This window comes from Anguilla rostrata, chromosome 6 (assembly GCF_018555375.3).
Source record: "Anguilla rostrata isolate EN2019 chromosome 6, ASM1855537v3, whole genome shotgun sequence".
Taxonomy (NCBI): domain Eukaryota; kingdom Metazoa; phylum Chordata; class Actinopteri; order Anguilliformes; family Anguillidae; genus Anguilla; species Anguilla rostrata.
This window is the reverse complement of record NC_057938.1, coordinates 51,963,762-51,981,831: the sequence shown is the minus strand read 5'-3', so window position 1 is coordinate 51,981,831 and position 18,070 is coordinate 51,963,762. Positions and strand designations below refer to the sequence as shown.

The following is an 18,070-nucleotide window of genomic DNA, read 5'->3' as shown; positions in this document are numbered from 1 at the left end:
CGGCGACGGAGTGCGCGGTTTCCGCTTCGTTTCGCGAACGCTTCGGGGCGCCCGTGCGGAGAACGTTCGCCCTGCATACGGCTAGCTGGTGGAGGAGACGATAAAACGGGTCACCCCTACAAAAAAAAACTTTTCCAGGCACTGCAGTTTATATACTGCAGCATAGTGGGGGTTTTTTAAAAATTGGGATTCAGGGAATAGTTTATATGCCGTAATATAGTGCTTTTTAAGTTTAGTAGAGCCGAAATTAGGGCACTGAAAATGGTTCTCTGGATGGAAAAGGTCAGTATAGCCACCCGTGTTTTTTGATGTATGGTATATCCACAATAGTTTTATATGCCACATATTAGTCTGGTAACAGTTTTACTGCTGAAGTTCTTGCAAGAGAACTGCAACCCCCCCTGGCAAGGACACAAAGCCTGATAAACATGACGATGAACCAGACTCGTTTGTAGCATTTAAACTATTGTGGCATCTCATGATGTTCCACTTTCAGGGCATGGGAGCAGAGTTTTTTGTTCCCCTTGCTTGGACATGAGTGCTACCTGCTGGACCCGCATGCGATATTTCACCACACCACACATCCACAGCCGAGGGGCCGGGGGTGCGTTACAGTGACACCTTCAGACAGGACGACAACAATGGGGGTGGGGGCTCTTTGAAGATCTATTGCCCCCCCCCCTCCCCTCCCCTCCCAAAAAAAAAAAAAATTGTGCTGACAGGCTTTGAAAATGCTCAGCCGACCCTGAATTATTTTGAGGCAAATAAAAGCAATTTCCACAAACGGCCGTCCATTCCGATTGGTCCAGTTTCCAACGTGTTGGACTGAAAACCGTTTTTCTTTTCTTTTTTTTTTTTTAACGACGCGCTAGTGGCGGTTTATGCGTTCGCGGTAAGCCTCGTTGATTTTGGAGGAAGAACCCCCCCCCCCCCACACCCCCCGCCGTTTACAGCCGCCATCTTTCAGCGCTGTTTGTTACGCGCCGCGCCGCGCCTGCTCCCCCGCCGTAATTAGCGCGTTGGCACGGTTACGCAGCCGCGGGGTGATTCCACACGGGCCGCTCGTCTTATTCATCGCGTTTATTTCCGATTTCCTTTCCTCGACCCGCGCGGAGCAGTTCGGGCTGTCCGGCAGGTCCGGTTCCTTTCAGTTTCGCCAAAAAATGCCACAGCGTTCGACAAACGCGCTTTTCTGAGTGCGGGGAAAACCGGTCAGTAATTGAATTTCTTTAAAAATGGAGCTGGTGGGGCACACCCTGCGTTGTCAGGACGGGGTAAAGAAACAGAAGAGCACGAAAACATGAGAATACTCAGCTCGTCCAGGCCAGACCAGACCAGACCAGACCAGACAAGCTTTTATTTTTATCATTTCGAATAAACAAAATGGTGCCAGCCAGCTCTGTGGGAGGCTCTCTGAGTTCGGCACCGTGCCCAAGGAGGGGGATCAGTTCGGTACAGCGCGGCGTACGTTCCCTTCGCGTTCGCCCGCGCGGGGTTGCAGCGTTGGAGTTAGTCGCGCGGTCGTCATGGTAACCGGCGGCTCGACGCGCCAGGGCGGCCCGAGCCTGAACAAGTTTCGGAGTAAAATTTGAAAGATGACAGTTGGGACAGGAGCCTGTCAGCTGTGAGGGCAGCTGAAACTAAACAGACGGGCAGTCACGTGATCCTAACTGAAAAAGAATGTTCACTTTTAAAAACAATTTTAAAAAAATTTAATCACAAATTCATAGTTAACCATTGAATAGGATAGCTTGTGCCTCTGTTGTATGCTTTTGCCATCAGCATGTGAAGTAGGAAAAGGTGTGGGCGCTGGGTTGAAAAAAAAGAGTTGTGTGGGTTGATGGGTAATGTAGTCAGAAGGCACCTGGCACTCAGAATATGTAGGCGAGAGGAAGCAGCCTTATCTGCAGCAACAGGTAAGGTTTAGAAGATTCCTCCCTGTCATCTGTCGTCTAGGAATACATATTCCCCAAAAAAAAAGAGGAGAAGAAAGGAACAACCGCTTCCTTCTCGCAAAACGGTTATCTCAGAGCGCCCAGAGCCGGATGAAACCCGAGACACGAGATAGACACGGCGTTCAGAAAAACAGGAGCCGCCATTTTGGGTCCGTCATTCGAATCAGCAAAGCGTCAGGAGGGTATTACAACAAAAATTTAAAAGGGCGGGAAATGGACGATAACTGTCGGTCGGGTTCTTGAGGCCAAAACCAGCCACCCCCCCCAAGAACGCCCGCCCCCCCCCAACTGTACCATGGAAACCGTTGTGAGGGAGACGTGAGGCGATCGCTCGGATTCGTCCGGGAATCAAAACAAGCGTCGGGGGAAACAGCCGGAGGATCCCTGAACGGAAGAAGGGCGGCCAGTGCGGCGGAGAGCCAGCTGGATGAATAAGATTAGGGAGGTAAAGAGTGGTAAAGGGAGCCGTTAGCCGCAGCGCTAGCCCTCTCGGCAGAGCAAGGCAAGCTGTGCGCCCGACGCTGGTCCAGCTCACGAGACTTAACAAACCAGTCATGCTTTAACATGTGAGAGAATCTCTATTGGGTCGCATGGATCAGATCACACAACATTGTGTTTTCTGCCACACAGCCACACACACACACCCACACACACGCCCACACCAGTGTGTGAAAGATCGTAAGCATGCCGTACACCTAGCTGAAATCTCCCTGTTCCGAGAGAACACCCAAGAATCTAATGAGTCACTCTGGGCAGGACAGCAAATAAATAAAAAAAATAAATAAAAAAAGCAGTCTTGACAAATGTTAGACATTACTAATGCTGCACATAGTTATGCGTTGTTATTAACCTTTCCGAGATAAAGCGCCACGCGTCGCCCATTTTACGTGTTCGTGTTTGAAGAACCGGCGCCGTTCTCTACAAATCCCGTGACCTTTTAAAAAAAAGCGAGAGATCAGATTTTTTTTTTTCCCACACTCGAATAATTTCAACTTTTTTTTTTTTTTTTGCCGTTCGTCAGTTTGGCTTCATCGCGAACGCGAAAAAAAAGTGTGGCGGCCGCCTGCCCAGCTTGAATTAATTCAGCGAAAGAAAGGGGGGGGGGGGGGAAGTCGTTGAGGTTTGTAAAGCGCTTGGCTTTCGCCTTCGCCATTCCGGTGATGGAAAATTAAATGGCGTCAGTACACCGTGGGGAAATGAGAATTTATTCAAGGTGAAATCTGCTCTTTCTTTTGACAGGTGATATTGATTTAATTTTAATTTTTTATTTTTTTGGTCTTGGGAGCTGCCGCTCTTGTTCACGCAGGTGGTGCGGGGGAAGGGTTAGGTGCGGGTGCGGGTGTTGGGGAGGGTTCGGTGCGGGTGTGGGGAGGGTTAGGACCGGATCTGGCGAGGGTTTAGGCGCGGGTGTTGGGGAGGGGTTAGGTGCGGGTGTTGGGGGAGGGGGAGGGGTTAGGTGCGGGTGCGGGTGTGGGGGAGGGGTTAGGTGCGGGTGTGGGGGAGGGGTTTGGACCGGATCTGGGTGAGGGCTTAGGCGCGGGTGTTGGGGGAGGGGTTAGGTGTAAAGATCCGGGTGAAGACCTTGTCTGTGTGCCAGGTGTGCTGAAAAGCATTTCTTATCAGCTGTGGTGTCAGCAGTGGGGTGCCATATGTATCCTCCCACTCACAGACACGTTAATGCCCATCATATTCCCAACATGTCCGTCTATCGAAGCATGTGTTGAACACACAAACACACAGGCACACAAGCATAAACACATACACACAGACACATATGCACACATACAGACACACACATGCACAAGCACACATGCACGTACACACACACACAGACACTCACATACATTCACAAGCACACATGCACGTGCACACACAGACACTCACATACGCACATGCACACACACACACACACTCACATACACTCACAAGCACACATGCACGTGCACACACTGACACTCACATACGCACATGCACACACACACACACACACACACATGCACGTGCACACACAGACACTCACACACGCACGTGCAGACACTCACACACACATAATCGAGGCTCTCGAACCCGTGCGCTCCTTTCTGTTTCACGAGCTCTCTGATGTCTTTGACTCCAAGCAGCTGGAAATGCCTTTTCATGGGTCAGCGGAGGGCTCTAACCGCCACCGCACTGACCCCGCCCACATCGTCCTGGAGGTAAGCGCTGAGGCCACGCCCCCTCACCCCGCCCTCCCTCCCTCCAGCCAGCCTGCAGCCCCCGCAGTTTGATTTGCCGTTTGATTGGTTCACAACTAACCCCCTGCCCCCCCCCCCCCCACCACCACCAACCAACTTACACGCTTTTAACTGCACCGAGCTCCCCCCCCCTCCCCAATTTCTTAGCAGCAGACTTCCTGTGGATTCTGCACACGTGTGCGCTGTGGACGGATCAGGTCACCGTTTTTTGGGGGGGTTTTTTTGCCGTTTTAAGGGCCCGGTTTTCCGTAACGAGCGAGACCGGACCGCGGGTGCGTTTTGGCGGCGCACGCTCACACATTTTATGTGATTTTTTTTTCCCCTCTCTTTTCTCTTCCGGCACCCGCGCCCTGCTCACGTTACGAGGGCCTGTCGCCGTCCGTGCGGAATTCCAGCGTGCGTCCGTGCGGAATTCCAGCGTGTGTCCGTGCGGAATTCCAGCGTGTGTCCGTGCGGAATTCCAGCGTGTGTCCGTGCGGAATTCCAGCGTGCGTCCGTGTGGAATTCCAGCGTGTGTCCGTGCGGAATTCCAGTGTGTCCATGCGGAATTCCATCGTGTGTCCATGTGGAATTCCAGCACGTGTCATTGGTTGCCGTGGTCGCAGCAGAGCAACTCCCATCTGCAGATGTTACTGATTTAATAAAGGCGTGCATTATTATTATTATTTATTATTTGTGGTATGACCACATTAGACTAAAGTAGGACTTTAGCTGAACATCACTGAACCTGTAAAAGCCACCAGTAACGCAGTTGCACTGTCTGCATGTGCAGGGTCAGTAAAGGCTTTGGGCCTCTCTAAATGAAGTGGTATTCTTTGTTTGACATGAAACGATGATGTCCTCCTGCCCGTTTGAACAAGCAGCCAACTTCAGATTCATAATTTCTGTCGCATCTCGCTGCCATCAGTTAACTGCATAACGCTGTCCATAATCACGCATTTTATTTTCCCGTTCCGCGCACCAGTCACACCTCCCCGCGATTCAGCATGTTGACACCAGAGAGTGACTGCTCACTGGAAACCCCATTCTGAAGTTGGCTTCTCTTTCTTTTCTTGGGCTGTTTTAGTGTTGTTCCAAAAAGCGAATCTGAATTTTGAATGAAACCTCTTTTTTTTCCCTCCCTCCAAAACGTTTTTTTTTTTTTTTTTCCCAGAGAGCGAGTCATCTGAGGAGAATTTGTACATTTTCAAAGTCAGATCAAAGCGGTCTTTTTGTTTTTTTGAGGTCTCCGGTTTCTCTCTGACGGTTTTCGCGCGGCGCGACCCAGAAACACGCGCCCGCCCGCTCTGGATGAGAGGGGCCGGGGGAACTCTTGATGCAGTGCGGAATCCCTTTGAGCCACTCGCTAAAACTGAACAACAATAAGAGCGCGCGCGAGAGAGAGAGAGACGAGATCGGCGTAGACTTTGTTTCGCCGCCGAAAGCTTACGAACACAATGCGGAGATGTGAGAGGGCTCCGAAGCACTTTCTGCAACCATCGCGTCATCTGCATATCCCCGCAGACAGCTCGGGTGTTTGCGTCTGACTAAAACGCGCTCGCGCTACTGTAATTCTGCCGAAATGCATCGAATTTCCCTTTTGTAGCAACTGTGGAGGAGCAGAGCGCTTAATAATGGTTTTCAAACGAGGTACATTTACCTGGCTCGTTTTTCCCCCCCTCCTTCTCATTTCACGCAACTGTTGTTTTCCTGCTTCCCGTAACGTTGTCGTTTTAAATCCGGGGGGCAGGATTGCGAGAGCAATTTTCGCCTGATTTTCCTCTAATGGGTGTTCATATGTTTATTTATCCACCGGTACTTAATCAACGTAATGGAGCGTACTTAATCGACCTTAATCAGTCCACATTACTGTTCTAATTCATTACGCACTCTGAATAACGGAGGTCATCAGCGATTAAGCGAACACGTGCGCCAGGGTCGCGAGCGTGTTTTCTCAATCCGTGTTTGGAATGCTTCACCGCTCTTTCTGTTTGCTCGTGCTGTAAATAAACCATGTCACGATACCAAAAAAAAAAAAAACCCCAACGCATTCTGCACATCCTGTTTATTTCACGTTGTCGCTGCTAACAGGGATACTGCGAACCGCAGTCTCCCACAGCGTGCATGCACAGGGAAATGTGTGAGTGTAGCGCTGTAAAAACATGGAGCAAAGAAGTTCTGTTTGACTGTAGACTGTGCGCACACTGGAGGGCGTGTACTAGTGAATGTAAATCCACTGTTGGACCTCCATGTTTTTTTAAACGGGGCTCAAAAGCTGTATGCCAAAACTGTACTAAATAAAAATATGATGCATTGTAGCAGGTCCTAGAACTGGAATTCTCCTTCCATGTTATACAGTGCATATGTTCAGAATAGAAATTTAACACTGCAGTTAAATTAGCCTGTTTATGTACAACTGCTACAATCTGATCAGGGACAGGACAGAGTAAGTATTCTGTCCCGGCAGTGCTGATGTGTGTGTATGAAACTGTGTTGGTGTGTTATTGTGATTTGTTTTGTAGTTGCAGGACCCCAGCAGGTATGATCAGGTCTATAGGTATTTAGACCTTCCAGGTCAGGTATGTGTGACAAAAAAAAAAAAAAAAAACAAACAAACAAAAAAAAAAGTCTTTTTGAAAACGGTGTAGTTTTCCTTTTCCAAAACTGCTGTTGTTTTTTTAACACCTCACGGATTGGCCAGACAGCTGTCGCTGTGTGGCGCTGCTTTTGCCTCGGGGGAGGTGGGATCAAGGGAGCCCTGCTTGCTCCTCAACTGAGCGAATTGACACGGAGCCTCACTTCACCTGGCTGCACCTGTGCGTGCGCTGCAGGTGTGCGTCTCTGTTGCCATGGCAACCGGACAGATTCGGCCTGCTTAGAGGGCCGCTTGCTCCCACGTCGTCCGACGCGACCGCACTCTTCCACCTGTCACGGTTCTGCTTGGTGTGTGTGTTCGCCGACACTCACCGCTTTTACTTTAAATTTGTGCACATTAAAAAAATATGCATATGTATACGCACGTGTGGGTGTGTACATGTGCTTGTATGTGTGTCTGCGTGTACGTGTGAATACGTGTGTGTGTTTCTGAGTTTATGTATGTATATGTGCATTTATGTGTTCGAGAGTATGTGCGTATATGCGCATTTATATATGTGTGTGTGTCTGAGTGTATGTGTGTATATGTGCATTTATATGTGTGTGTGTGTGTCTGAGTGTGTGTATATGTGCATTTATCTGTGTGCGTGTGTGTGTATGTGCATTTATCTGTGTGTGTGTGCGTGTCATTTATCTGTGTGTGCGCGTGTGTGTGTGCGTGTGTGTGTGTGCGTGTATGTGCATTTATCTGTGTGCGTGTGTGTGTGTGCGTGTGTATGTGCATTTATCTGTGTGTGCGTGTGTGTGTGTGTATGTGCGTGTGTGTGTATGTGCATTTATCTGTGTGTGTGTGTGCGTGTATGTGCATTTATCTGTGCGTGTGCATGTGTGTGTGTATACACACACATATCTCAGTGTTCTGTTCTGACGGTCTTGTCGTGTATCTGTGAGGAAAGTGTCAGCAGACTGGGCTTGTGACGAGCTGTCAGGCTCTGTCTGCGCAGACGCCTGTCCAGGGCGTGACGGTGACTGCGTCAGACAGAGCCTGACGGCGGACCAATGAGCTCCGGCGACCGTGACAGAGAGCCCCGCCCCCACACACATGCTTTTAGAATACAGAAATAAGATGGCCGCCTCGCCCTTTTAACAGTAAACTGTGAGTCAGGGCTGGGGGGGGGGGGCGGAGGAGGAATCGCAAACACTAGTCCTGCACGGTCCCGGGGTCTAGCATTGGCTGTGTCAGCTCTTAAGCACTCAGTTGGGCTAAAGATCCCCCACGCCGTGCCTCTCCGCGGCCTGAGCTGGGTGCTGGCTGACTGGCAGGAGAGAGCGGAAGTCGGGCTTCCAGGTCTGGAGGGGACCGACGGCGCTGTGCGAGAGCTCTAGCTTAACGCCCGCGATGAAACTGCTCAGATCAGCAACACGCCACTTCCTGTCTGTCCACGGCTTCTGCCTTCAGCTACGGACACCCTCCCTTAATTAGAGAGACAGTTAGACCCCCCCCCCCCAGCCCCCCACCCCGAGGCAACGGGCAGTGGTCTATTATAATCCCGTCCCTCAAATACTACAGGCAATGGCCTTTCTGATTCCTGAACCCCTTTCTGTGTCTGTGTGCGTGCGCGTGTGTGTGCGTGTGCGCATGTGTGTCTGTGTGCGTGTATGTGCACATGCGCGCGTGTGTCTGTGTGTGTGTGTGCACATGCGCGCGTGTGTCTGTGTGTGTGTGTGTGTGTGTGTGCGTATGCGCGTTCTGCGCAGTGCGTTTGATTTGTTCCGCGTGGGTCGTGGAGCTGCACGCGTGCGGCATTATGGGGGCGATGGATGGCCGGGTGCTGAGAGGGAACGGCGTGCCACAGCAGTGCTCTGGGTCGGTCTGCGTCTGCACTGAGCGCGCTCAGAAGCCCGGGGCGCCGCTGTGGACGGCCCGTGTCCCAGCTCGTAAAACAAACAGAGGCTAAACTTTAAAAAGAGGGCGGGGCGTGCGCGTGGTAACCGAGCCCCTCCTGCGTTCCAGCTGAAGAACATCGACCGCCCCCCGGAGCCGGAGAAGATCCCGCGGGCGCCGCACGACCGGCGCAAGGAGTGGCAGAAGCTGGCGCTGGGCGCCGAGCTGGCCGAGGACCACGGAGACGAGCCGCACAAGCACCGGGACGCCGCCGCCGCCAACGGGTCCGCCGCCTACCACGACCCCCGGTACGGGCACGCTCGCTCACACGGGCACGCTCACACGGGCACGCTCGCACACTCACAGACCAAACACACGGGCACGCTCGCTCACACGGGCACGCTCGCTCACTCACAGACCAAACGCACGGGCACGCTCACTCACACGGGCACGCTCGCTCACTCACAGACCAAACGCACGGGCACGCTCGCTCACTCACAGACCAAACGCACGGGCACGCTCGCTCACTCACAGACCAAACACACGGGCACGCTCGCTCACTCACAGACCAAACGCACGGGCACGCTCGCTCACTCACAGACCAAACACACGGGCACGCTCGCTCACTCACAGACCAAACACACGGGCACGCTCGCTCACTCACAGACCAAACACATGCACACACACACACACTCGTACGTACACGTGCACATTCATGCACTCACGCACCAAACTTTCCGCCTCCAAAAACTCCCTGCTCAGGGGTCCAGCAGCAGCAGCGCCCCTCCCTCCCCGGGACACAAGCCTGGACGTACACACACAAACTGGACACAAATCCACTTCCCCCAACAACCCCATCACACTAACGGCTTCAGGCCAGGGAAGCTTCCAGAAATGTCAAAGAGAAGAGTCAATTAACTGCAGAATCCCGCGGTGCACCACGCAGATCCCGCCCTCCCCCCCACGCATTTTATCGGGGTTCGGGGGGGTACGGGGGGACGCAATATCCTCAGCCCGGAACAGAGCACTTTATTTCCATCTGCCACTGGAGCCTTTCAGATTATTTTCTCTTCCATTACACTGTCTGAAATTCTACTGCTTACGCGGTAAGTCCCTCTATATGAGAGCCCTTCAAATTAGGCAGGCAGCCCCCCCCCTCTTTCTCTCTCTCCCCCCCCTCTCTTTCTCTCTCTCTCTCTCCCTCCTCTCTCTCTCTTCCTCTCCCCCTCTCCCTCTCTCTCTCTCTTGTCTCTCTCTATCTCTCTTTCTCTCCCCCTCCCTCACTCTCCCCCTCTCTCCCTCCCTTCCTCTTCCTCCCTCCCTCTCTTTCTCTCTCCCTCCCTTCCTCTTCCTCCCTCCCTCTCTGTCTCTCTCCCTCCCTCTCTCTCTTCCTCCCTTTCCCCCTCTCCCTCTCTCTATCTCTCTCTTTCTCTCCCCCTCCCTCACTCCCCCTCCCTTCCTCTTCCTCCCTCCCTCTCTGTCTCTCTCTCTCCCTCCCTTCCTCTTCCTCCCTCCCTCTCTGTTTCTCTCTCTCTTAGCCTTGATATACAAAGGGAGCGAACAGTCCATGCGTTTCCCAGAGTGCTTTGCGCCTCCGCGGCGTAGGGTCAGACGGACGCGGCTGCGAGCCGAGGTCCAAAGCGGGCCGACGGACGGCCGGACGGACGCCCGCCGTGCGTGATGTCATCGGCGGGTGGGGGCGGGGCACAGAAGCGCGAGCGCTGACGGTGGCGGTGTCCGTGTGTCTCTCTCTGTCCTGCAGGCAGGCCACGTTTGCGGAGCACATGGACGGGCCCTTCTCATTGGCCGCCCTGCCGTTCAGCCAGATGAACGAGCTCCTGAACCGGACCGGGGACCGGATGTACGTGCGCCCCCACGAGCCCCCGCCCCCGCCCCCCATGCACTCTGTGGGAGACATCAAAGCCCCGTCCATCATCAGGTACGGCCCCTCCCCCACCGCCGCGGCCCCTCCCCCACCGCCCCGGCCCCTCCCCCACCGCCGCAGCCCCTCCCCCACCGCCGCGGCCCCTCCCCCACCGCCCCGGCCCCTCCCCCACCGCCCCGGCCCCTCCCCCACCGCCGCAGCCCCTCCCCCACCGCCACGGCCCCTCCCCCACCGCCCCGGCCCCTCCCCCACCGCCGCAGCCCCTCCCCACCGCCCCGGCCCCTCCCCCACCGCCACGGCCCCTCCCCCACCGCCGCGGCCCCTCCCCCACCGCCGCGGCCCCTCCCCCACCGCCACGGCCCCTCCCCCACTCCCGCTGTCCTCACCGCCACCTTATTTCAGTCATGCTTACACACTCACACGCACACACACACTCACACACTCACACGCACACAGACATACATACACACATATGCAGACACACAGACACACACACACGCAGACACACACTCACACGCACACACACACACACACACACACACACACACACACTCAGACACACACACACACACACACACACACACACACACACACACGTGTTTAAGGGGTTGTTCAGCTTCCCCGCCTGGCTGAACGGCAGAGAGGCCGCTGATTTGGTCCCTGCAGGAGACTCTGCCGGCAGTTAGCCAGGACCAATTAGCAGAACAAATGGAGGAGAGCGCTGCTCTCATTCCACACTCCTCTCTCAGCTTCAGAAGCGGTCAGCACTGCTTCACACGGCCTGTCCAGCTTCTGCTCTTCTCTCAGCTTCAGAAGCGGTTAGCAGTGCTTCACACGGCCTGTCCAGCTTCTGCTCTTCTCTCAGCTTCAGAAGCGGTTAGCAGTGCTTCACACGGCCTGTCCAGCTTCTGCTCTTCTCTCAGCTTCAGAAGCAGTTAGCACTGCTTCACACGGCCTGGCCAGCTTCTGCTCTTCTCTCAGCTTCAGAAGCGGTTAGCACTGCTTCACACGGCCTGGCCAGCTTCTGCTCTTCTCCCAGCTTCAGAAGCGGTTAGCACTGCTTCACACGGCCTGTCCAGCTTCTGCTCTTCTCTCAGCTTCAGAAGCGGTTTGCACTGCCACTGCTTCACACGGCCTGTCCAGCTTCTGCTCTTTTCTCAGCTTCAGAAGCGGTTAGCACTGCTTCACACGGCCTGTCCAGCTTCTGCTCTTCTCTCAGCTTCAGAAGCGGTTAGCACTGCTTCACACGGCCTGGCCAGCTTCTGCTCTTCTCTCAGCTTCAGAAGCGGTCAGCACTGCTTCACACGGCCTGTCCAGCTTCTGCTCTTCTCTCAGCTTCAGAAGCGGTTAGCACTGCTTCACACGGCCTGTCCAGCTTCTGCTCTTCTCTCAGCTTCAGAAGCGGTTAGCACTGCTTCACACGGCCTGTCCAGCTTCTGCTCTTCTCTCAGCTTCAGAAGCAGTTAGCACTGCTTCACACGGCCTGTCCAGCTTCTGCTCTTCTCTCAGCTTCAGAAGAGGCAGTCCACAGTGCTTCACACGGGGCCTGGCCAGCTTCTGCTCTTCTCTCAGCTTCAGAAGAGGCAGTCCACAGTGCTTCACACAGGGCCTTATTTTTTAAAAACTGTCATTTTTTTTTCCGAAATCCTTTGTTTTTCCTCAAGTGTCACTTAAAGTACGCCTGTGCCTGCATATACAAAAAAAAAACAACTGACATCAATTTCATTTTCATTTCCCCCGGGTGTAATTGGAAGAGGGAACAGAGTCCTTTTCAAATGAGATTACTGGCTGTACGTCAGGCACAGAAATCCAACCCGGAGCTCTCAAACACCGGACACGTTCATTCCGTAGCTGCCTAGGCTGAATGATATCGCAGCGGTTTATTTATTTATTTAATTATTTATTATTATTTATTTTAAATCGAAACTCTCTTCTTGCTTCGCCCCGTGGGTGGGATGCGACGAGGTGAAACGGTGTCCGTGACTCGGCCGCGCGTAGAGTCCGCGACGAGCTTCACCGCGCCGCGGGGACGGGGCCGTTCTGGGGGGGGGGGGGGGGGGGGGGGGGGGGGGGAGCGCTTAGATCATGCGGCGAATCGCGGTGGACCGGGGGAGGGAGTCGCCGGGAGGCGTCGGGTCGTGCGAGCGGGAGGGCGATTCGCTGCAGTTACACACATGGCCACCGGGGGGGGGAGACGTGTGAAAGAGCGGCGAAGCTGCCTGATGTCGTTAAGCGCTACACCAAGCAACCGCCATCAGGCTGCGCTGCTTCTCATTACTGGGGGGAGGGGGCATGTTTTAAAAGTAGGGGTGGGGTGGGGCACACCCTGCATTGGGGGGGCCCATTTTTCCTTAGTTTCTTTGTTTTAGTTCTCAAAATTGGCCACACCAAGCTGTGTTCTGAGTTACCGGCCTAACCCCTCTCCTCTCTCTCTCTCTCTCCCCTTTTTTCCAGCCTCTTTTGGTCTCTTGCTCTCACCCACTTTTTTTTTTTTTTTACTCAGTTTTTTATTTTGTATTTGTTCATAGGTGGTGTGGTTTGGAACTGTGTGGACATGTGGATTTAATTATTTTAGTCTGTGCAATAAACGAGTCAAAATAATTTCTCTGTCTCCCTCCCTCTCTCTGTCTCTCTCCCTCTCTCCCTCCCTCTCACTGTCTCTCTGTCTGTCTGTCTCTCTCTCTGTCTCTCTCCCTCTCTCCCTCCCTCTCTCCCTCTCTCTCTCTCTCTCTGTCTCTCTCCCTCTCTCCCTCCCTCTCACTGTCTCTCTGTCTGTCTGTCTCTCTCTCTCCCTCTCTCCCCCTCTCCCTCCCTCTCTCTGTCCCGCTCAGCTCCAGCTCTGGGTTCACAGACAGCCGTCCCCAGTCCCCGGCCAGGACGCCCGTCTTCCTCAACCCCAACGCCCCGCCCCCTCCTCCGCCCCCCTTGCCACCGCCGCCGCCCCCCTTGCCCTGCACCATGCCCGGGTCCGGCCTGCGGGGCACGCCCCCCTCCCCGATACCCCCCTCCCCAACCAGCCCCCGGCCATCCCCCCGCCCCCCGCGCCGCTCCAGATCGCCCCCGGCGTGCTTCACCCCGCCCCTCCCCCCATCGCCCCGCCCCTGCACCCCGCCTCCCCGGCTCGGCTCCAGCAGGTCCTGGACAAGGGCCCGCCCCCGTCCCAGACGGACGGGCTGATCCTGCCCCCGCCCCTCCCCGCCTCCGCTGCCCCTCGCGGGCGCCAGGACGTCCTCCCCCTGCCCCACGCCGCCGCCCCCCGGCCCGCCCCCCGTGCCTTCCTTCCCGTCGGGCGCCGTGTGCTCCCCGCACGCCGGGCACGACGCCAAGCGCCACCCCTCCAACCTGCCCGTCATCAGCGACGCCCGGAGCGTGCTCCTGGAGGCCATACGCAAGGGTGAGTCTCCGCCCCCCGCGCGCCTGCGGCCCAATCAGCACGCAGAACCTTCCGCTGCATTTCAAACCCCCCCCCACCCCCTCCTCTCCGCCCCCCCGCGCGCCTGCGGCCCAATCAGCACGCAGAACCTTCCGCTGCATTTCAAACCCCCCCCCCCCGCCGGAACGGTTCCTCACATTCTGCAACGCTCTCTGGCAGACGTCACGCAAGTGTGGCGCAGGGGGTGGGAACACTGCCCCCCTCAGGCTGGTGGTGGGATAACGTATTGTAAAAGCCTGTTACTGCAGTGAAGTTGCTGTCTGTAAATTCAAGTGCGCGTGTGAGTGTGTGTGTGTGTGTGTATATGAGTGTGTGTGTGTGAGTGTGTGAGTGTGCGTGTGTGTGTATATGTGTGTATATGAGTGTGTGTGTGTATGTGTGTATATGAGTGTGTGTGAGTGTGTGTGTGTGTGTGTGTATATGTGTGTATATGAGTGTGTGTGAGTGTGTGTGTATATATGTGTGTATATGAGTGTGTGTGAGTGTGTGTGTGTGTGCTTCTCGTGGTTGTGTAACGTCTCTAACTTACGGCGCTGTGTGTGTGTGTGTGAGTGTGTGTGTGTGTATGAGTATGAGTGTGTGTATGAGTATGAGTGTGAGTGTGTGTGTGTGAGTGTGTGTGTGTGTGTGTGAGTGTGTGTGAGTGTGTGTGTGTGTGTGTGTGTGTGTGAGTGTGTGTGTGTGTGTGTGTGTGTGTGTAACGTCTCTAACTTACGGCGCTGTGTGTGTGTTTAACCCTTTATTTCCCACCCTGCCGCCGGTCCGTTGTGTCCGAGCCGCTCGGGCTCGCCCTGTAAATCTGGCGTGGGGCGGCGCTCCGGGTTCCGCCCGACAATAAATCGAAACGGCCGCGTGCCGACCGACCGACCGACCGACACCGACCGACCGACCGACCGACCGACCGACCGACCGACCGACCGACCGACCGACCGCCGACCGACCGACCGACCGGCGCCCGAGGTGCCGCCCGTCATCCCGTGCCACCCGTCATCCCGTGCCACCCGTCATACCGCGCCACCCGTCCCCCTCTGTTTACCGTTCATGTCGCACGTGTAAGTCCCAGAGGCTGCCCACTGCGCCCAAGCAGCTAGGACGGGATATTGCAGAGGACAAAATGCCCCCACAGGGCATTAAAGTGTACCGTATCCGCCCCCCCTCCCACCCCCACCCCGCCAACCACACCACCCCAGAACTGGAGGTGGTCCCCGGGCGCTGCACTGTGGCAGCCCACTGGCTAGGACGGGATATTGCAGAGGACAAAATGCCCCCACAGGGTATTAAAGTGTACCTTATCCGCCCCGCCCCCCCCCCAGGGATCCAGCTGCGGAAGGTGGAGGAGCAGAGGGAGCAGGAGGCCAAGCACGAGCGCGTGGGCAACGACGTGGCCACCATCTTGTCCCGCCGCATCGCCGTGGAGTACAGCGACTCCGAGGACGACTCCGAGTTCGACGAGGTGGACTGGATGGAGTGAGACCCGCCGCCGCTGCCTCCTCCTACACCTCCTCCCCTTGTCCTCCTCTTCTCCTCCTCCACTCATCCGTCTCCCCCTCCCTCCCCCCCCCCCACGTGCTGTCCGAATCTGTGGTACCTGTTTTTTTAAGGGGGAGGGGAACGGCGTGGGGGGGGGGCACTCCAGGTTACAGTCATTTTTCAAGTGTTTTGCAGATGTTTTGTACTCATTTTCTACACTACATCTTTTGTTTTTTCAGTTATATAAACATTCTCCTCTTGTACAGTTAAAAATAAAATAACCAAATTTCTTTTTTCAACCCCAATTACCTTTAAGAGGAGAACTGTGTAGAGAAAAATAAAGAAGCCCTCTTTTTATATCGCTGTTGAGTATCATTTTGAAAGTGGTATGAGGTTTTTCTCTTCAGTTCTTTTACAATCTCACCATCTACTGGTTGAAAATGGAAGTGAACCAGTAATCTTTTCTTTTTATTTATTTTTTTTAAATACTAGCAGTTTTAAAGAGCCAGTAATTTCTGGTACAAACCAAATTGAAAATAGAATGTTAAACGTGTGGTGGATATTACAGGACTCTCTTTTTATTACTTTTATCACAGTCCTGGGTGTGAGTTTTACTGGTTGTGAAACAAGAAAGCAGTATCACCGAGATCTGACTTACTAAGCAATCCGTTCATATCTGTCAACATCCTGCGAACCAAACAGGCCATGCTGACCGTTTGTGGGATCCAGGCTGGCTAGTACAACCCAAGACACAAGCACGGCGTGTGTGTACGGAAATGTCTGTTGAAGCGAACTGCTTCTTTTTTTATTTTTTTTTGTACGGGATTTGTAATTGGGTACGTGTTCCAACAAGCCACTGCAGTTCGCCGCGAGCAGCTAACACATGACGCTCACTGGTGGGTCACTGTGTTTGTACGCACACTGACTCTGGGGGAGGGGAGGGGGTGAAGGGGGGGGGGGGGGGGGAGAAAACGAAAGAAACTCTGGAACAAATGGCAGCTGTGAACGTCGTCTCTACGCCGAGTCGAGTGGAAGAATGTGGCGCCACCCTGTGGTATGAAACGCCATTGCAGTTCAGTGGAAGAAGGATGGACCGACTTTAACCGGCCTGTACTCTCAAAATGAAGTTGTCATTATTTTTCTTCTACTATGCCTTATTGTTTGTACCATACATGTTTAAGTTCATGAATGTATTGTGCTGTACTACTTTGCCTGCGCTCTTAAAAGTTTAGCTGTTTCTATGTGAGAAGACCTGGGTTAAAATACGGTATTCTGTGTAACTTATGTAACTGTTTACTGTAACAGTTTGCTTGAATTAATAAAAGCTAACGTTATGTTTAATGAGCCGAGCTGGTCAGTACACTTCGTTTTAACATTGGGGGGGGGGGGGGGAGACACATTAAGCGGGGGTCTGGGGGTCGTCCCCCAGGAAATTTTGAGCGTCAAACACTTCACTTCCTGCATTCTGATGAATTTTTATGCACCAATTTGTGCCTTTTCTGCATCAATTTATGGTGGAAATGCCTTTATTTATGTAAAGGAAAACACAAAATTCAGGGGGACAAATGCACGTGAGGGGGAGGTATCCCCTGCCCCCCCCCCCCCCAAATCTACGCCTGTGAATTAAAATCCTCTTTGCATCCAGGAGCACAGCGTGGGTATAGAGATATCGCCTTTGAATTGGTTGCATTAGATTTGACGATGAAATAAAATGGAATGTAGTTTTTCTCAAGTTCACCAAAGGACGATTTGAACCGAAGAGCAGCCTAGAACTCAGCTTCACGGAGTATAGAGTCATCTTGAACGCAGGCCATGTCTCAGGGAACTGCACAAAAACACAAGTCACTATTGCATGACGGCGTTTGCACTCAATGTAGGACTCAATTTCAATGAAAGAACCGTGGAGCAACCTGTTAAGTGTCAATTAGTACCAATTAGCACGCGAAGGAGTCTACAATGGCGATACTCAATCATTTGCCGTAAATTTATTATTTTCCCCCAAAACATAGCTGATTACTTTGTTTTTAGTGAGGCATAGCCTGCATGGAAAAATACCGTTTTGCATTTACTCAGCGGTATCGAGAAACTTCGGAGACGTACAGTCCCTCAAATAAGTAAGTAAGTAAGTAAATAAATAAATAAATAAATAAATATAAATAAATGTTTTCAACGTACAAAAATCAGCCGATCCGCCTATGTGGATACTGGGCTCGCGCATGAGCAGGTCGTGCGTAGCGTGAAGCCGGAAAAGATACTATTGAGTGACGTCACTCAGTTGTTCAACTCAAATGCTCAAAAATCTTCTTTCGTTTTCGCCGGGCGCGGTGGCGTGCGTCTGTAATCCAATCGTTACTGGGAGGCAAAGGCTGGAGGACTGCTTCCGCTCCTAAGTAGGCTGCGCAGTTGATTACATCTGATTCACGGACCCCGAGGGTTCCCTTAATCCGATGTTCCCTGACCCCCCTAACAGAGTAATACAGCAGGACCCAGTCTTTTTGACATTAAAAAAAAAATGGGCTAACCAATTTCAATTCCAAAAAAACAGTTAAATAAATAATAGTAAGATTATGAAATGTGGTTTAATATATTCAACGGCTATTTTTACCATTTATATTTAGATTTAGATTTAATGAC

At 53.4% G+C, this 18,070-nt stretch overlaps 1 protein-coding gene across 1 annotated transcript in view; it reads left to right on the top strand.

Annotated features, from left to right (window-relative positions):
* wasf1 (WASP family member 1) overlaps positions 1-16,780 on the top strand; it is a 66,185-nt gene extending 49,405 nt beyond the window's left edge. Inside the window, 6 exon segments of the mRNA XM_064340459.1 lie at positions 8,778-8,956; positions 10,411-10,587; positions 13,365-13,543; positions 13,546-13,727; positions 13,729-13,927; positions 15,280-16,780. Coding sequence (XP_064196529.1) covers positions 8,778-8,956; positions 10,411-10,587; positions 13,365-13,543; positions 13,546-13,727; positions 13,729-13,927; positions 15,280-15,437 — 1,074 coding nt within the window. The 3' untranslated portion in view covers positions 15,438-16,780.
* Positions 16,781-18,070: the final 1,290 nt, after the last annotated feature.